At 39.6% G+C, this 18,225-nt stretch overlaps 1 protein-coding gene across 2 annotated transcripts in view; it reads left to right on the forward strand.

Annotated features, from left to right (window-relative positions):
* The window catches only part of LOC115075078 (nuclear receptor ROR-alpha), a 170,794-nt gene extending 156,452 nt beyond the window's left edge, over positions 1 to 14,342 (forward strand). For both annotated transcript variants that reach the window (XM_029575242.1, XM_029575243.1), the window contains exons 7-10: positions 474 to 581; positions 8,685 to 8,795; positions 10,116 to 10,228; positions 13,392 to 14,342. In XM_029575242.1, the coding sequence (XP_029431102.1) occupies positions 474 to 581; positions 8,685 to 8,795; positions 10,116 to 10,228; positions 13,392 to 13,556 (497 nt within the window). In that variant the 3' untranslated portion in view covers positions 13,557 to 14,342. The remainder of the gene's footprint in view (positions 1 to 473; positions 582 to 8,684; positions 8,796 to 10,115; positions 10,229 to 13,391) is intronic.
* The last annotated feature ends 3,883 nt before the right edge of the window (positions 14,343 to 18,225 follow it).

Below are 18,225 nucleotides of genomic sequence, written 5' to 3' on the forward strand. Positions count from 1 at the left end.
CTCAAGGACCTAAAGTTGACCACCCCTGCCTTAGCTTTTAGATGTACAATTACATGGCTGCTCATAGTACAGGGAGCCTGGTTTATTGTATACATAGAACTGCACTGCTTAGCAGTAAAGATGGTAAAGTAGAGCTCTAATTTATTCTTGACAGTGATTAAGGAGCTTTATTTTACATTATTCTGAAAAACTAGCAAAATATGCTGTAAGAAACAAACCATGAAAAGTTAATGTATTAAATGTTGTTTCTGCTACTTTCTGTGCACTTCAGTGTAACAGTTTTTAATTATAGTAGTAAATTTAACCATTCCCAATAGATCATTTTATTATAATTGAAGAACCCCATAACTACTATGTTATATACAGTAGCTATTAAACATTAAAACTTATTTTGTTAACACCCTTGTTTTTAGTACATTAGAAATAAAGTCCCTAGTAAGCCATAAATTAAACAATATATTGCTTGCATTCAGGTTCTTTAGAAGTTGTGTTTATCAGAATGTGCCGTGCCTTTGACTCCCAGAACAACACAGTGTACTTTGATGGGAAATATGCTAGCCCAGATGTTTTCAAATCATTAGGTAAGGATATCTTCTAACCACTTTCATGATAAAATATTAGTAAAAGGGAATAGAAGCAGGAAAACGAAAGCTACGTCATCACAATGATAGCTGGTAAATTATTGCAACAATTAAGCTATTGGATTTCAGATATTATTTATGATATAAATTGGTCATCATATGCTAATGATCATAGTAACTGCTGTTCAGTGTAATATTTTTCTGTGGCTTTTTTAAACAAAGTTTTCAGAACTAGAATTGCCCATCATGCCTTTGCTTGAACCATTGAGGTTGAGATTCAAAGGGGTTTGTCCGGGTAACCTTTGAGGTACCTGGTCAAATCCTGAGGTTTTAAATTCTTCTCTAACTGGATAAATGTTCCCCGGGTAAGTCATTATCCAGTAAAAATTATCCAGATAAATGTGCGGGCGCAATGTTTTTCGGCAGTCAAAGTTATCCAGCTAACTTAGCCAGATATCTCAGATACTGAAAGTTATCCGGATAACTTTCATCATGCTGGAGAGCAGTTCTAAAGTTATCCAAATGGCTTCATTCGGATAATTAGTCTTTATTCGGATATATTCAGTGGAATGCATAACTGGTTACATGCTGCTAAATATATTAGTAAAGTTATCTGAGTAATTGTAACCTGATAAATTACTGCTCTCTGCAGAAATGTATCTGGGCCTCACTGTCTTTTTAAAGTGCAGGGAACAAATAGGCCTTTCTTTATTTAATTAGCTTATATTCCGCAAATTCATCTACATGCTCATAGTGGATTGCAATTGTATATACATAAACCAATACACACAAATATAATTGGACAATCATAAAAACAGAGACACAGTCTTAAAAAACACCTACCCACAAATACATTCTCTCTATACCATTTTGATTTCAGTGATTCTCATTTCCAGCTCTGTAAGCCACCCTAGTGTTTTCAGGGTAACCAAATTATGCATATTAAATTGGTTCTTAAACCAGATCTGTGCAGCTGTAGTGTACTATATTCATTCTGAATATATTCAGAACTGGATCTGTTGGGGGACAGGGGAGGGGAAAGGGGTTATCAGAATCAGATTTCAGATTTAAAGCAGGAACCAGCTCTAATTGTTGAGGAGTGCAAACAGTTAAGGGTTTCAGGATAGCCAACATATGAAAATTAGCCTAGTTCTTAGACCTAATATATGCAAGTATATTTCATGAATATTAATTTTGGATATGCTGAAACCCAGACTCGATGTGATCCTGAAGGACTGGAGTTGGCCATTCCTGCTCTATTGAATGCCTGTGAAATAAATGCAAGAAATGCAGAGACTGTCCTTAGGTAAGACATATTCTGATGGAGCTCACGACCACGCTCGGAAAAGGAGGGGAGTGCTGCCGCTCCTTGTGACCTTGGGCAAGTCACTTCACCCTCTGTTTCCTCAGATGCGGTCTTAAATTGTCAGCCCTCTGGGGCTAGGGAAATACCCAAAGTATCTGAATGTAATCCGCTTTGAAGTGTCTGAAAGGCGGAATATAAAATTAATAATAATAATCAGTCTTTAATTGAAAACTGTTTGGGCCAGGATGTGTAATTTGTGATATCATTGTTTTTGCCTTCATGTTCCTCTTTTATGTACAATACAATGAATTTATTATATATTAAAAAAAAACAAAACATTCCATTTCAGGAATCTTTTTTTCTGTTCATTTGATTTTTCTTCAGCAGGTATGGGGAGGAGTTTATTTAGGTTTATGGCTTTAAAGCCGATCATTAAAATTTTAAATGTCTCTCCACACTACTGGGAGCCAGTGGAGTCCTGCTAATACAGGAGTGATATGTTCTGGCATCTGACTACTGGTAACCAGCCTAGCTGCAGCATTTTGTACTAATTAGAGGGCTCATAGAATAGTTTGTGGTAAACCCAGATATAAAGCATTGTACTAGTCAAGTGGAGCTATCACCATTCAATGTTTGGAAATCATTATCTGATAAAATAAGTTGTAGGTTACACAGTAACCTAAGCTTAAAAAAACACCTTAGCAGCAGTCTTTTTTTGTGGCAACCAAATAACAGTGGAGAATCTATCTGAATACTAAGGTTACACACTTGGCTAAGATTAGGAATTTGATGATCACCATGTTGTAAAAAAAGGCAGATCAGTAAGAGTAAAGCAGGCGAGCAGAATAAACTCTGCTTGTCTGAGGTTCAATGCACATTTATTATGAAACAGTCAGCCTTGAATTCCTGATAGACCGAAATTTGAGTATGAATGTCAGGAATGGACGATGACACAGGAGGAAAAACCGGATGCTGTCTGCAAAACCCCAAGTTTTGCCAAAAATTGACATAACAGGAAAAGGTATATGTTAAAAAGGGTGGCAGGCATTGTTGAGCTCTGTGGGAGCAGCACACACAAAACAATCTTCACTACACAAGTAGTCAGTGCTTAGTGAAACAAAACCCAATTTTGTTAGAAAAGGAGGAAAAAACCTCATACTTAAACAAGCCATGACTGATAAGCAGTCGGAGCATTCGGATCATTGTAATCATTGGTATAAAAATCCCTCCAATTGCACTTTAATTGCAAGTCACACTTCTTATGAAATTTTTAAATTAAATCTAAAGTCTATATTGGACCATCATACGGGTAGATTTTAAAAGGACCGCGTGCGCATGCCCATAAACTCGCGATTCTCACTGCCCACAAAAATACACCCTATTTTATAACCTACGCACACTGGGGCAGATTTTAAAAGGGTTACGCGCGTATCTATTAAAATCCAGCCCATGGGTTTTAAAATACTCTTCACGCGCACATGTCTGCAGTTTTACGCACATATCTTATGCGTGCCACTTTGCTACAGCTCCTTGTTAGGCGCAGGAGTCTGGTGAACTTAAGGAGAGAGAGAGAAAGAGAGACATACTCATTATAAGGCGATATGTGCATAACTGCCAGGCCCTGAGAAAGGGGGGGGGCGTGTTTTGGGAGGGGCAGGGCGGGACAGAGGCCGGCCAGGACAACGGCCATTAGCCGCTGTCCCAGGGAAGCACGTGCCGAGGAGCAGCAAGTAATAAAATTAAAAAATTCTGGCAAGGTAGGTTAGGTTTAGGGGGTGGGGAGGAGGGGAAGGGGTAGGAAGGTTAGGCAGAGGGTTAGGGAACTGGGGAAGACCTGATTGCATCGCCACACAGACGTTGCAAAAATTCATCACCCCTCCCTTGCGAGTGCCACCCACACATCCGCAAGCAGCCAACGGATTTCATGGATGCGCACACATATGTTTTAAAATCTATCCCTATAAGTGATGAAAATTCTAACAAAAGGAGTTGATTTGTACACTGCAGTAGCTTCATTGTACAAATCAACTCCTTTTCATCACTTGTAAGGTCAAAACTTCTTTAATGATGTCAATTTTACAATAGATACCTCCTGAATGTGTCTGTAACAACCCCCCCCCCCCCCCAACTCCAACCCACCTCCTGAAAACTCACCCCGATTCAAAGTGCCCCCTTACAGTGGTCCATATATAGAGTATCAAACTGAGCCTTATAAAGAGTCTCTTCCCCCCCCCCCCACCCTCCCCCCAATGTTCACCAGACTCCTGCGCTTAACAAGGAGCTGTAGCAAAGCAGTGTGCATAACATACACACGTCAGTGCTGGCCCGGCCTCTGGAGCACATATGCTCTGCCCCTTTTCCGCCCAGTTATTCTGTGTGCGCCCTTCCCGGCTAGTTAAAATTTGCGTAGCTCCCGCATGTAAGTGGCCATTTCTGCACACACAAAGCTTTTAAAATCTACTTCATATTGAGCACTCCCAGTTAAATGATCTTCGTCGCTTTAAATCTAATCATCGTTCTGTTTTGGGCTTATTTTTTTTTCTTTTTTCATCCTTTTGCACATAAAATTGAGAGAAGCAACTTAACTTATGTTGCTGCTTGAAATATAAATTTCCCAACACGCACCGTGTTTTGAGACCTTTGTCTGCAGCAGGGGATAATCATCAAAGTCTCTTATGCAGCAAATGATCGCTTAGTTTCCCCACATCATCTTCCACAGGTTTGATTCTGACACACGGGTCCTAAAATCACAAGGATTGCTTGAATGCTTCCCTCAAGCTGAATGGAAGCATAAAAAATATTATTCATGCTGACCAATATCAGGCAAACAGATTAAACAGAGGAGAGAAACCACAACGTTGCTTAATGGCAATATAAACAAACATCATCATAAGGGCAAATAAGGCAAATCTTAAGAGTCCAAGTATTCTACAACAAAGGAGAAAGCTCTCGTGTCATACTCTTTGTGGACGCAACAGAGGCGTGTGTCACTCAGGCGGGCAGCACCTCTGCTGTCAGGAAGATGGTCTTGAGTGTCGGTATAGAAAAAGAAGTTAAATAAATAAAATAAATGTTAACACAGGAGCCAAAATGAATTGGCAAGGACAGCAAGGCAGAAATGCTAACCTGAAAGAGAAATAAGGGCAGCTTAACACAACACAACACAAGTTTGGGTAGCAGACAGTCTATGAAGCACATGTGATCCAAGTTCTGTGTGGCAGACAAGGAAGGTACCATGATTTTACAATTATTTGGGTGAAATTCTTGACTGTACTAAATGAAACTATTCTCAATTTATTCCTGTCTTTTCATGTATGCAGCAAAATCTTTTTTTTTTAATGTATCTGCAAGAGGCCTGTACTCCTTAAAGATATCCAAATGTTGCATATTGGGAAAAATAACCCTTGCTGTAGTTACACGATGTTAGGTTCCATATTAGGAGCTACCACCCAGGAAAAAGATCTAGGCATCATAGTGGATAATACTTTAAAATCGTCGGCTCAGTGTGCTGCAGCAGTCAAAAAAGCAAACCAAATGTTAGGAATTATTAGGAAGGGAATGGTTAATAAAACAGAAAATGTCATAATGCCTCTGTATCGCTCCATGGTGAGACCGCACCTTGAATACTGTGCACAATTCTGGTCGCCGCATCTCAAAAAAGATATAGTTGCGATGGAGAAGGTACAGAGAAGGGCAACCAAAATGATAAAGGGGATGGAACAGTTCCCCTATGAGGAAAGGCTGAAGAGGTTAGGGCTGTTCAGCTTGGAGAAGAGACGGCTGAGGGGGGATATGATAGAGGTCTTTAGATCATGAGAGGTCTTGAACGAGTAAATGTGACGCGGTTATTTACACTTTCGAATAATAGAAGGACTAGGGGGCAATTCTATGAAGTTAGCAAGTAGCACATTTAAGACTAATCGGAGAAAATTCTTTTTCACTCAACGTACAGTAAAGCTCTGGAATTTGTTGCCAGAGGATGTGGTTAGTGCAGTTAGTATAGCTGGGTTCAAAAAAGGTTTGGATAAGTTCTTTGAGAAGTCCATTAACGGCTATTAATCAAGTTTACTTAGGGAATAGCCACTGTTATTAATTGCATCAGTAATATAGAAAAAAAGCCTTAATGGGTAATACGAATTGACAATTGCACACAAAAAAAGTATCCACCACAATTTATAATAATATTTTAAGGGACCTTCATATCATCCCCTCACTTTGACATCTTTTAGAGCCTTACGTAATGCTCTATCGATGAATCAAAGGGGTATTCCTTTAATCATTGATCCAACATTAACAATTTTTTTGAAATATTTTTGCAAAAAACTTTTAAATATTTAAAAAGTGCACTACTTCCCCGTTTCATTGCTCCTTTATTGTGTTGCTTCTTGTGTTGAAGTTCAACGAAACGGGGAAATAGTGCACTTTTTAAATATTTAAAAGTTTTTTGCAAAAATATTTTTAAAAAATTGTTAAAAATGTTGGACCAATGATTAAAAGGAATACCCCTTTGATTCATCAATAGAGCATTACGTAAGGCTTTAAAATATGTCAAAGTGAGGGGATGATATGAAGGTCCCTTAAAATATTATTATAAACTAGCTGTACCTGGCCACGCGTTGCCGTGGCTCAGTCTAGTTTAATTTCACAATGCGCATTAGCTCTGCTCCGGCCGTCCCAACTCCCTCCCCCCCCCTTCCCCGGTGGTGGACGGACTGGCTCGGCGACTCTTTTACCCTTTCCTCCTCCTGTGTGTAACTGTCCAGCAGTCCCTACCCCTTCCCAGTAGAGGTGTGACATCTATATAATATAGGTATATAAAAACACGCGCGAAATCGAATGCAACGTTGTTTCATAATTTCAAAGTAATCGAAGAAATTTCAGAGATTTAAGATTTTGAACAAACGAACATTTACATTTTTATTTATATAGAAGTTTGTGGTGGATTAATTGCATCAGTAGCATGGACTCTTCTTAGTGTTTGGGTAATTGCCAGGTTCTTGTGGCCTGGTTTGGCCTCTGTTGGAAACAGGATGCTGGGCTTGATGGACCCTTGGTCTGACCCAGCATGGCAATTTCTTATGTTCTTAAGAATCAATATCAATACTCCACACTACAGTGCTGCAGTCTGAGCAATTCAAAGACACACCAACAATTAAATATACAAAACTTTGGCTATATTTCAAAGATTTAAGGCAGTAAGGCTGAGAGAAAAGTCTTATTTATTCGGTTTTATATACTGATGTATAGTTTTTCAACCTTCACAACTGTTTACATTGTAAAAATTTAAAAAAGAACAGACATGATACTTAAAACAAATTACACAAATTAAAATAGAATTTGGTCTTAAAATAAAACTGAAATAAACATTAAATAGTAAATAAATAAAATCACTTACAATAAATGGATTAAAATGAAATTAAAAATAATTAAAATAAAGATAAAATCATTTGCTCAATTCTATATCAAATGCTTGATTAAAAAACCACGTTTTTAGCGCCTTTCTAAACAGTTTCATATCTCTTTGTAGCCTCAATTCAGGTGGCATAGAGTTCCACAGTTTTGGGCCCGCCAACGAGACAGCTCTTTCTCTGACAGTAGTTAGTTTGGCAGTTGATTTGTTGTGAAGTTGAAAGTTATGCTCTTCTACAGTAACTGAAGATACTTATAATAAACTGTCTTTTCATTTGGTACACAAGTTTTGATGTGGACAGTAGCTTTTTGGGAAGTGCATGTGTGTGTTCTGCACCCAGTTTGGCTTTGCAGTTTAGCTGTTCCCAGCAACTTTTCAGGTCTATTTAAACCTGGTTCATGGCATGGAATCCCTTCATAGTAACCCTGACTGATACACACAAGAATTTGTATTTTAGACAACAGGTCAAATTTATACAGAACCAAGCTCAACAATACCTGGAGTAAACTCCAAAACTGAGAGATGACCATGCAACTAGAATATTCAACCCCCAGAAAAATGTACACAGAGGAGCTGCCCCTTTATTGTGTTGCTTCTTGTGTGTGACAAGAGCGCGTGGTGCCTTTGGCATCAACCCCAGAGATTTCAAACTAACGCCCCCTAGCGTCATCAAGGCAGAGCGGAACACGAGCTGGAAATCTATAGTTGTCAATAGTTCTTCCCCCAGCAGTCAGCAGGTCTTCTCATTCGAGGCACTCACATTAGTAGGCTTGTTGATGGTTAAAGCAATCTCCACAAAGACAAGCTCAGTACTAAAGTTTGTTCTGGTGGAAAAGATGCAGGTCAGAGCAGGAGCTGAAGGAGCCATATTTAAAGAACCCACGTAGTACAAAACTCGTGTTGGTTCACTTTGAAAATTAGGAAGCGCAAAGTGTACTGCTAACAGCTATTTGTGTGGGTGGAGGTGGAAAAATAGTACATGTACATTTTCCTTCTCTAAATCTAAACGCCCAGAGGAGCACCTCCTTTTTTTTTTTTTTCTTTTTTTTCTTCCCCTGCAGCTAAATATATAGACATACACATACATATACATACTATGGAAACCTGTGTGTGCTTTTAGTTGCATTTAAGAACAATGTTCAGTCAGGCTATTTTACGTAAGTGAATGCCTCAGAAAATTGCTTTCTCAGTTGGAAGGGGAGCCCTATCTACTTTTGTGGCGTTGCTAAATGCAGAGTCAAACTGGATTTTCCAACACATGCTTGGAAAGAGCAATGCCGTTAGCTTGTCTCCATCCCTCCAAAAGCATAATCATTTTGTTGCTTGTTTAAAAATAAATCTTAGGGGGAGAAAACCCTAAATTTCCTTTACCTTTTTCATTCTACAGGTTGTGAAGATTTTATTAGTTTTGTGTTTGATTTTGGCAAGAGTTTATGTTCTATGCATCTGACAGAAGATGAAATTGCATTGTTTTCTGCGTTTGTTTTAATGTCTGCAGGTAAGACATTACTGAATTTGTTGGACAAGTGACAGCTTAAAAAAACGCTTTCATGTAATAAAACCTAGATCCATTTTAATTGAATTTTATTTAATTTATTACTTTATAACTCATTTTTCCAATAAAGTGGGGTGCAATTGTCTACACATAGGGCCAGATTTTAGTAGCTATGCGCGGGCGTAGATTTGTTCGCGCAAACCAGAGCGCACAAATCTACCCCTGATTTTATAACATGCGCGCACAGCCACGCGCATGTTATAAAATCCGGGGTCATTGCGCACAAGGGGGTGCACACTTATGCACCTTGCGCGTGCCGATCCCTAGGGGAGCCCCGATGTCTTTCCCCGTTCCCTCCAAGGCTGCTCCGAAATCAGAGCGGCCTCGGAGGGAACTTTCCTTCCTTCCCCTCCCGCCCCCTACCTTTATTTTATAAGTTGCGCCTGCCTCTGGGCAGGCATAGGTTGTGCGCGCCGGCACATGATCCCCCAGCATGGCCGCTGTGCCGGAGGCCTCGTTCCCGCCCCGCCCACTCCTCGCCCCTTTTGTCAAACCCCGGGACATACACGCATCCCGGGGCTTGCGCGCATTGCCTGGCCTATGCAAAATAGGCTCGGCGCACACAGGAGCGGGTTTAAAAGGGTTACGCGTGTATATTACGCACGTAACCCTTTTAAAATCCGCCCCATAGTATAAAATATAACTTGATATAAATTTTAGGTGGTTCTACAATGTATAAAAGCACCTATAGGTTTAGGTAGTTTGTCAGACTATATTACACATAAATCAGCTGGCAAATATACACATAAGTCCGCTTTGGAAATTATCCCACCAAATCTACCCACATATGCTTACACTTGCTAAAATATGTGCAGAATTTTTTCCTGAAAATTTACATGCATACCTTTTGAAAATCCAAAAGCATATGCGTAACAAATCTCTTCTGAACCCTGTCCTACCCCCAAGGAATGTCTCTGCTCAGTTTGGATAAACTTACGTGCATGCATGACCTACATATTTAAGTTATCCCACATATTAGGCGGGGAATTTTGTATAAAGCCTTTTCTGAATTTAGAACATTTTTTTATGTGCAGAAATGGCATTTGTTTGTCTTGACTGTAAGCTTAACTGGGCAGGGACTGTCACTTATATGTTTTTTTGTATAGCACTGCATATGTCGATTAGCGCTATAGAAGTTTTAAGTAGTAATAGTAGTTGACTCGCAAACGTTCCTTTGAAAATTACCCTTCTTATGTTTTCTTTTGGGGGGAGAATAAAAAAATCTATTCAGATGAGAAGTTTAAAAAAGATACTGTCCTTTAGATCGTTCGTGGCTTCAGGAAAAACTAAAGATAGAGAAACTCCAGCAGAAGATTCAACTAGCACTTCAGCATGTGCTACAGAAGAACCACCGGGAGGATGAAATTCTAACAAAGGTGAGACAGTCACCTTATGCAGCTGTTGCATAGTTGTTTTCTCTGCAAGCATTTGTCATTTTTATGGATTTCTTCAGGTCATTTGCTCTGTGAACAGAAGTATTCATTTTGTATTGGTCATTTACTAGATGTCAATAGCTGGGCTTCCAGTCTCATGCAATGCTGCAGCATCTGCACTTTGCCATGGAATTGTAGGAGACTGTAAGTGGCCATCATTAAATAATTTTAGTCCTTATAAGTGATGAAAAGGAGTTGATCTGTACAATGCAGCCAGCAGAGACTGCAGTGTCCAAATCAACTCCTTTTGTTAGAATTTTCATCACTTATGAGGTCTAAAATTCTTTAATGATGTCATTTTTACAATGAATACCCCTGAATGTTTCTGTAACACCCCACCCCGAATCAAAGTGCCCCTTACAATGGTACATATATAGAATATCAGACTGAGCCTTATAAAGAGGTTCTCTTTCTCGCGTTCTCCCTCTCCCTCTCTCTCTCCCTTTCTTAGGAGCTGTAGCAATGTTACGTGCATGAAGGGCTATTTAAAATTCACGTAGCTCCTGCACGGCCCACTTATGCACGTATGTGGCCATTTTTGTTAGTGCAAGGCTTTTAAAATCCACCGCTAAATGGGGCCCTTGAATTGAGCATAGGGAAGTCTAGTAACACTTTCCAGGGCATGTGTAAATGGTAGAAAGGAAAATGAGACATCAGTCTTCAGAGTTCAGTGCTTAAATTCCAGACCAAACCACCCAATAATCATTGTAATGAATGTATATGCAGTTATTTAATTATCAAAACATGATAATACCAATAAAAGGTACAAGTTGGATAAAATTTGGTAAATTAAAAATACGGCTTACTATTTAGCTCTTGGCATTTTGCATTTAAAGGGGGAAATTCCTTTTCCCCAGAGTTACTCCTTTTATTTTAGCTCTCCAGTAGTACCAGGGATTCCCTATGTTTTTTTAATGCCTTCTAATTTGGAGAAATGTAAACTTGCGTGGAATGTAAACCTCAGTTTGTTAGCATTACACTAATTAAAAAGTTCCTGTGGCTTGGAACACACCAGGGCTCTTGTTGAGTGGAAAAAGTTAGCCCAAGTGCCATGATTTCACCACCCCCCTGAAGGTGCTCTGATAAACTCAAGCTGGAGCATACCACACCATCAGGAGTCTTTTCAATAGTGAGAGACCTAAAATATAAAATAAAAATGGGGAATCTCTGTAGTACTCCCAGCCCTAAAGAAGGGAATTTGGGGATTAGAGATTGTAGGCTATGGACACAGTGTACCTCTTACAAATGTTTTGTGTAATTTTCTTTCCATTATTCCTCTGCACAGCTTCTCAGAAGAAAATACCCTTCCATTAAATTGAATTGAAGTATCTTTTACCGTCTGACTAACAATTTATATAAAAGTTCTGTTTAATTTAACCCCAAGAATATTTTTTGAGTCTTATGTTTTTTATTGAAATTCTGATAAGTGAAAACTTTGAGTTGATTTCTTTCCCTAGATGTTTTGCATAGTTGTGATAGATAACTTGATAAGTTTTCAGTTCAGGAGAGTGTCATCAAGGAATGTCACTCCCATGTGACTAAATGCAGCAAAAGAGTGGTAGCCTTTGTTAACATTATTTTATAATCCAAGTTAAAAATCTAGAGAACGCTATTCAATCCAAGAATTTGCATGTTCTTAACTTTCCTCGGAACAGGTTGATATCTGCCCAGAAGATTGCTCAGAAGTTACTTCTTAGATATTTTGAAACCTCCCTTGGACGTTTATCTCCAAGGCTTATATGCCTGGCATCTTGTGACACAGAGATCCTGTAGAAGATATTCTTGTCTCACTTGTTGGGTTTAAGCTCATGGAGATACTAGAATCTTCATGTGATGAAACATCCAGTAGATCTACTCTCACTGCGTCCTTCATGCTGCCCTCAAACAGAGATCTGATTTTGAAATTTTTCTTTAGAAACCAATTCCCTTTTTTATGATCGTAATATTCAGGTTGTCCCAGATTTGTCTTCATTTACACAAGCTGTAAGAAAGGAATTTCTTTTGTTATGCCCGCCCTTGGAGGGGCTTCCTTTTTAATATTCCCATGTAATGTATTAAGTTTCAAGAGAAAACTTTTATTTTTACTAAACCAGACTATTTGAAAGTATTTCTTTGTGAGAAAGCCTCCCACCTCTGTGGGGTGACTCCTGAAGACCCAAATTCAACTCCATCTGCCCAGTAGTTGTATTATGGTGACACAATGTGGATTGCTTGGTATCAGTGTGGAGATGGTTCCCTTCCTGGGATATTTCTTAGAATTACTATTAATTGGTTTGCCCCCTTTTGTTCTCCTCTCTCTCCATGTGGTGGACTCTAGGTTTAACTTAGTCTTGTGGTTTTTCAAATACATGTTGTGGATTTTTCCTGACTGAAAGAGATGGGTTTTTTTCCTTTTTATTTCATTAGTAGGAAATTATATTAAAAATAATAAAAAGTAAAACAAGGAAAAAGCCCCAAACAAATATTTCCATTTACGCTTATATATCACCTCTTTTTCCCAAAGCAGTTTATATTTAAGCAGTACAATACATAAGTACAACATATAATAAATATAACAGTAATACAAGTCCCTAATACAGACCTACTGAGTTTCTGCTTTTACTAGGGAAATGATGGCTCCATCACACTCCTTCTCAATTAATACAATAAGTTCCCCCATCAAATAAAATACAACATATTGAGGTCCATGTGCAACCACACTATTGAATATAGGTGGTTATCAAAGTTAGCCAGCTACTTTTATCAGGTTCTTTAGCCAGACCAGACTTAGCCGGCTAACTTTGAATATTGGAGTTAGCCAGATAACTTGGCCGACTAACTCAACTCCTCCTAGTTCCGCCTCTGGAACGCTCTAACTTAGGAAGCTAGAATTTAGCTGGCTAAGTGCCCAAATCTTCATTTAGATGGATACATTTCTGAGTTATCTGGCCAAATGCTTTTGAATATGGACCTCTTTAAAATACATCATATTAAAGAGTAGTGTTTCTCATTACAAGACTAGTTGAGACAAGTTCCTGCTCAGATCTAAGCAGGGTAAAGAGAGTTGAGGTCACACTGGTTGGCTCTGGAAGTTATTGTGTCTTCTGTTTGTTTTTTATCCTTCCAGTTAATATGCAAAGTGTCTACCTTAAGAGCGTTGTGTGGACGACATACAGAGAAGCTAATGGCGTTTAAAGCAATATACCCAGACATTGTGCGACTTCATTTTCCTCCATTGTACAAGGAGTTATTTACTTCAGAATTTGAGCCAACGATGCAGATTGATGGGTAAATGTATCACCTAGGCACTTCTGGAATGTCTGAAGTACAAACATTAAAAAAAAAAAAAAAAAAAGAATAAACCAAGACACTTTATGAGGCCCTGCGCTGACCAGGGGAGCCTGCACGCTGCACATTTTTTCGGTGGTCAGGGTCGAGCAGAGGAAGGGAAACGAAAGTTGAACTTGTTTTTCTCATATATATGATTTCCATTATGCCTACGAATATGGACCCTTTTTTTTCTTGCTTTCACATCTCCATCCTGAGTTTTTCTTTGTCCAGGAGAAGAGGGACAACTGTAGAGTGAAAATTTCCTTTTCCTGCACTGCACTGCCCTCGGACTTTCCTACACAGTAATCACCGTTCCTCAGCGTAGACTGCCCAGCTGGGCAGAGGTGGAAATGCTCCCTTTTACTCAGTGTTTCATGAAGGATGGTCCTGTGCCTACAGCTAGTCAGTAGGCGGAACGGCACGAAAAGGGGTCCATAGCAATAGCAACAAATAGCATTATAATATTTACAGGGTAAATGGGCATGAAAACATATATATATATATATATACACATATACATATATATGTATATATATAGAGCAGCAAAAATAGTGTTTATATATTTTAATTAATATAAAATAGAGTGACTAGTGTAGCTTTTCTTGTTGAATTTGATGAGGCACTTTTCATTTTGCACCTTTATTTTCTTTAAATAAATTGCTTGTATGTTCATTGTTCCATGTTGCATGTGCACCAGAAATACAAGTTTAACGAATAATTTAAAAAAAAAAAAAAAAAAAAAAAAGAAGATTTAGAAGGTACGTTGGGAGCTATTAGATGCTGCTATTTTCAGCTTAACTTATAAAAAGAAAGGCTGGTCATATTTGAAAATCAACATAGTATTGTATGGGAAATGTAAAAGACTTGCTTGTAGGTTTCCAAATTATGTCTTTTCAGTTCTAGGCTATCAGAAAAACATCACAGTTTTAATGGGCGAGAAAGTATTAATATGAAGTACTTATTACACAATTACATATTTATTTGACAGCATAATAAACAGTATGAGCTAGCTCTCAGAAGACACCGGGACTTTTAGGTAGTGCTCCAGTGGGTGTCTGAAAAGGAAACTGAGCTGTGGGGGGTTTTCTGTTTGCAAAAAGCAATGTAGACACACATTTTGAATCATGCAGGGTACATTAGCCCAGTGGCTCTCAAATCTAGTCATGATGGTCCCCCAGATGGGTTTATTTGTATTTATTGAAATTTATTAATCACCCATCTAGGTGATGTTCAGCATTATGCAAAAAGAACATCATCCTAACATAATATAGAACTTTTTGGTGTAACCACAGCACAACATATGAAGACAGTACATTAAATATATGCAGTCCAAAATAATAAAACACAGAAATTTTAAACAAGTGAAACTAAACCAATTCATAAGGACCTTAGACATTTTCATCAGTAAAATGTGAACAGTAAAATCGGGGGAACTGCCACAAAATTAAATACAAAGTGCTCGTGCAAAATGAGCAATCATAACTACATCTATAAAGCAGAAAAGCAAAATGCCTTCTTAAATAAGCTTTTAAAAGTCACCTAAAATAAAGATAATTGTCTTCTGATCGTACCTCCTTTGGGATTTTCAGGATATGCACAATGAACAGTCATGAGATTAATTACATTTGGTCTAAGAATTAAATTAATTTGCTATTTTGGTTGTCCAAAAAGCAGATTCCAAGAATCAGATTTATGAAACACTGTCGTTGGCCCAGATTTGGCTAATTCTGGATTAAGGTGCATAGCAGGCATATCATGCAACCCAGTATGCATGGCTGAATTGAATCTTAAGTATTTCTGTAGTAAGTATGAAAAGAGAGAACCCCCTTGCCAAATAGGGTAGTAAGAGGTCTGCTTAATAAATTATGGGGATCATTTTTCAAATTGTATAATGCCCGCGATAACGGCCCATTGTGATGTTAAAATGTAAATGAGGGAAAGGGGAGGAGTTTGAGCGGGGTTTAGTAAAATGAGGGGCCGGTAGCGCTGCAGGCGAAAATGTTTTGCGCATTATTGCTGGCAGTAGCGCTGGAAATACCTGCACCTTTTCTACTGGCGCTACAGGAGCGAAAGGGTTCCACGCAGCTGCAGTGTGCGATATGGCACCGCCGTGATTCAGCCGGCTGCACATTCCCTCCTCCCCCCCCCCCCATTCCTTTTTTGGTGTATGTTAGGGTTCAGGCTTTTGTGCATTAAGTGCCTGCATTAAATAATGCACACCCCTGTAAATTTACACATTAATGCAGACAAAAATGGCCTAATGCATATAAATGTAAATAAGCTGATTAGTATGCAGATTAGCATGTATTAATAGTTAAAATGGCTTAGTGTGAATCATATTGGATAATGTGATATGCATTAATATCACATTAATGCAAAAATTTAACTGCAGCTCATGTGGGACATCCTACAGTATGAGGACATCATGTTGAATTTGGCACAAGCAAGACTGAAGGGAGACAGGCTTCCTTCTGGATCATGTCAGAAGGGATAGGTTTTGACAGAAGAGAGAGGCCTCAGGGGTGGGGGGAGTCTCAGGGTCTTTATAGGGATGTTTAGGGCCATTGGCCCCATGTTTCTGACTGATGGAAGTGAGGATCAAGGACCACAGGCCTTCATGAAGGCTTCTAATTGGCTCGGGGAGGGGGGCAGGGCAGTGCAGAACATCATACTTTTAAGTTTTGTATGCTAACAATTAGCTAGTATGTTTGGGCCTTATAATGCATGTATTACAGAACAGTACTAATCCTTATGTGCGAAACTGAATGTTAAGCCCAGTGTTAACATTCGCATTAAAATTAGTACATTAGTCTGTATTAATGGCCAATTTTAACAAGGTTTAGTAAATAGACCCCTAAGTAGGGATGTGAATCGGGCTTCGGACGATTGAAAATATTGGACGATATTTTCAAAATCGTCAGAAATCGGGGGCTCCCGATAAGAGAACCCCACGATTTTGTTCCTGGGGTTCTCTTATCGTTTTGGGGGAGGGCAGGAAAAACGGCACACCAAAACAATCCCTAAACCCACCCCGACCCTTTAAAACTGTTCCCTTAGCTTCCCCCACCCTCCCGAACCCCCCCAAAACTTTTTACAAGTACCTGGTGGTCCAGTGGGGGTCCCGGGAGCCATCTCCTGCTCTCGGGCCGTCGGAAAATGGCACCGATGGCCCTTTGCCCTTACCATGTGACAGGGTATCCGTGCCATTGGCCGGCCCCTGTCACGTGGTAGGAGCACTGGATGGCCTGCGCCATTTTTAAAGATGGCGCCGGCCGTCCATTACTCCTACCATGTGACAGGGCCTGGCCAATGGCACGGATACCCTGTCACATGGTAAGGGCAAAGGGCCATCGGCGCCATTTTTATTAGTGGCAGCCGACGGCCCCGAGAGCGGGAGATCGCTCCCGGGACTTCCACTGGACCACTAGGTACTTGTAAAATGTTTTGGGGGGTTTGAGAGGGTGGGGAAAGCTAAGGGAACAGTTTTAAAGGGTCGGGTAGGTTTTTTTGTTTATCGGCTCGGGCGCAGCTGATAAACAAAACCGCGATCGGGCCGCACAAAAAAAAATTAACAATGTGAATCGAAATCTCTACCCCTAAGTACAAAAATGGCCTTGTCCATTCTGAGCTCATGGGATTTTTATGATACTGTAGGGTGTTCCTCCTTTGACCTGAATAGTCTTGTTCCAAACATAAGGGGAGAGACTGCACTGTTGGCCATGCTTCATATTTAAAAAGCAGGAATGTGCTGCTGTTCAGAGATAAAAAAAAAAAAAATATGGTGCAATTGAACAGCAGTGCATGTCACTTATATTACTTTGCATCTTAATATCACAGTCCTGACATAGGGAGAATGTAGCTTTAAAGCAATTCTTAGAGGTTACCCGGTAGTATCCTGCTCCTTTGGACTTCCAGCTCAAGCGGAACCATGGCTGGCTGGGATGCAGTGCCATAAGCCTTTCCTGGCAGCTAGCCAGGGATATTTTCCCCCTGTGGTATATCCCCTTCTCAACCAGCTGTAGCCCAGTCATCGCAGTGACAATCCACATCTTCGGAAACCCTACAATCATGGGCCACTAGGTGTCATCGTGGCATGATGACTAGGACTCCCTCCCCCAGAGACTGGGAGTGCCGTCTCCGCAGGGACTAAACTTTAGGTCCTCCTGATGACAGCGTCCAGTTCTGCCAACGGGCCAGCCCAGGCTCTGACAAAATTCTAAATGGAGAAAAATAGCTGGGAAACCAGCAGTCTAGTTTTAGTCCAATGAGCATTCAGTGCTTTTTCTTCCCTTAAGGTAATGTAAGGAAGAATTGCACTGCCTTCATGTAGGACTGGAGCCATCATGGAATGGCAGCAAAACAAGTCATCAACTAAAATTTCAAACTTATTGTCTATATCTTTTGTATTATCATTGAGCACCAGATTTTTTTTTTAACTTGTTTGGGGTTTCTAGTTCAAGTCTTAGCGACACACCTTGAATTTCCAGACTTTGTCAATATACTTCTAGTGGAACAATCAAAACTGCTACTTGGCTCTAAACCCCACAACCCAAACTTAATTTGAAATTTGTCAAATGGAAATAAGTTGCAGATTAAATTCTTTCAATGTATCAGGTCAGGTATAGATTTCT

Source organism: Rhinatrema bivittatum, chromosome 13, assembly GCF_901001135.1.
Source record: "Rhinatrema bivittatum chromosome 13, aRhiBiv1.1, whole genome shotgun sequence".
NCBI classification, from domain to species: domain Eukaryota; kingdom Metazoa; phylum Chordata; class Amphibia; order Gymnophiona; family Rhinatrematidae; genus Rhinatrema; species Rhinatrema bivittatum.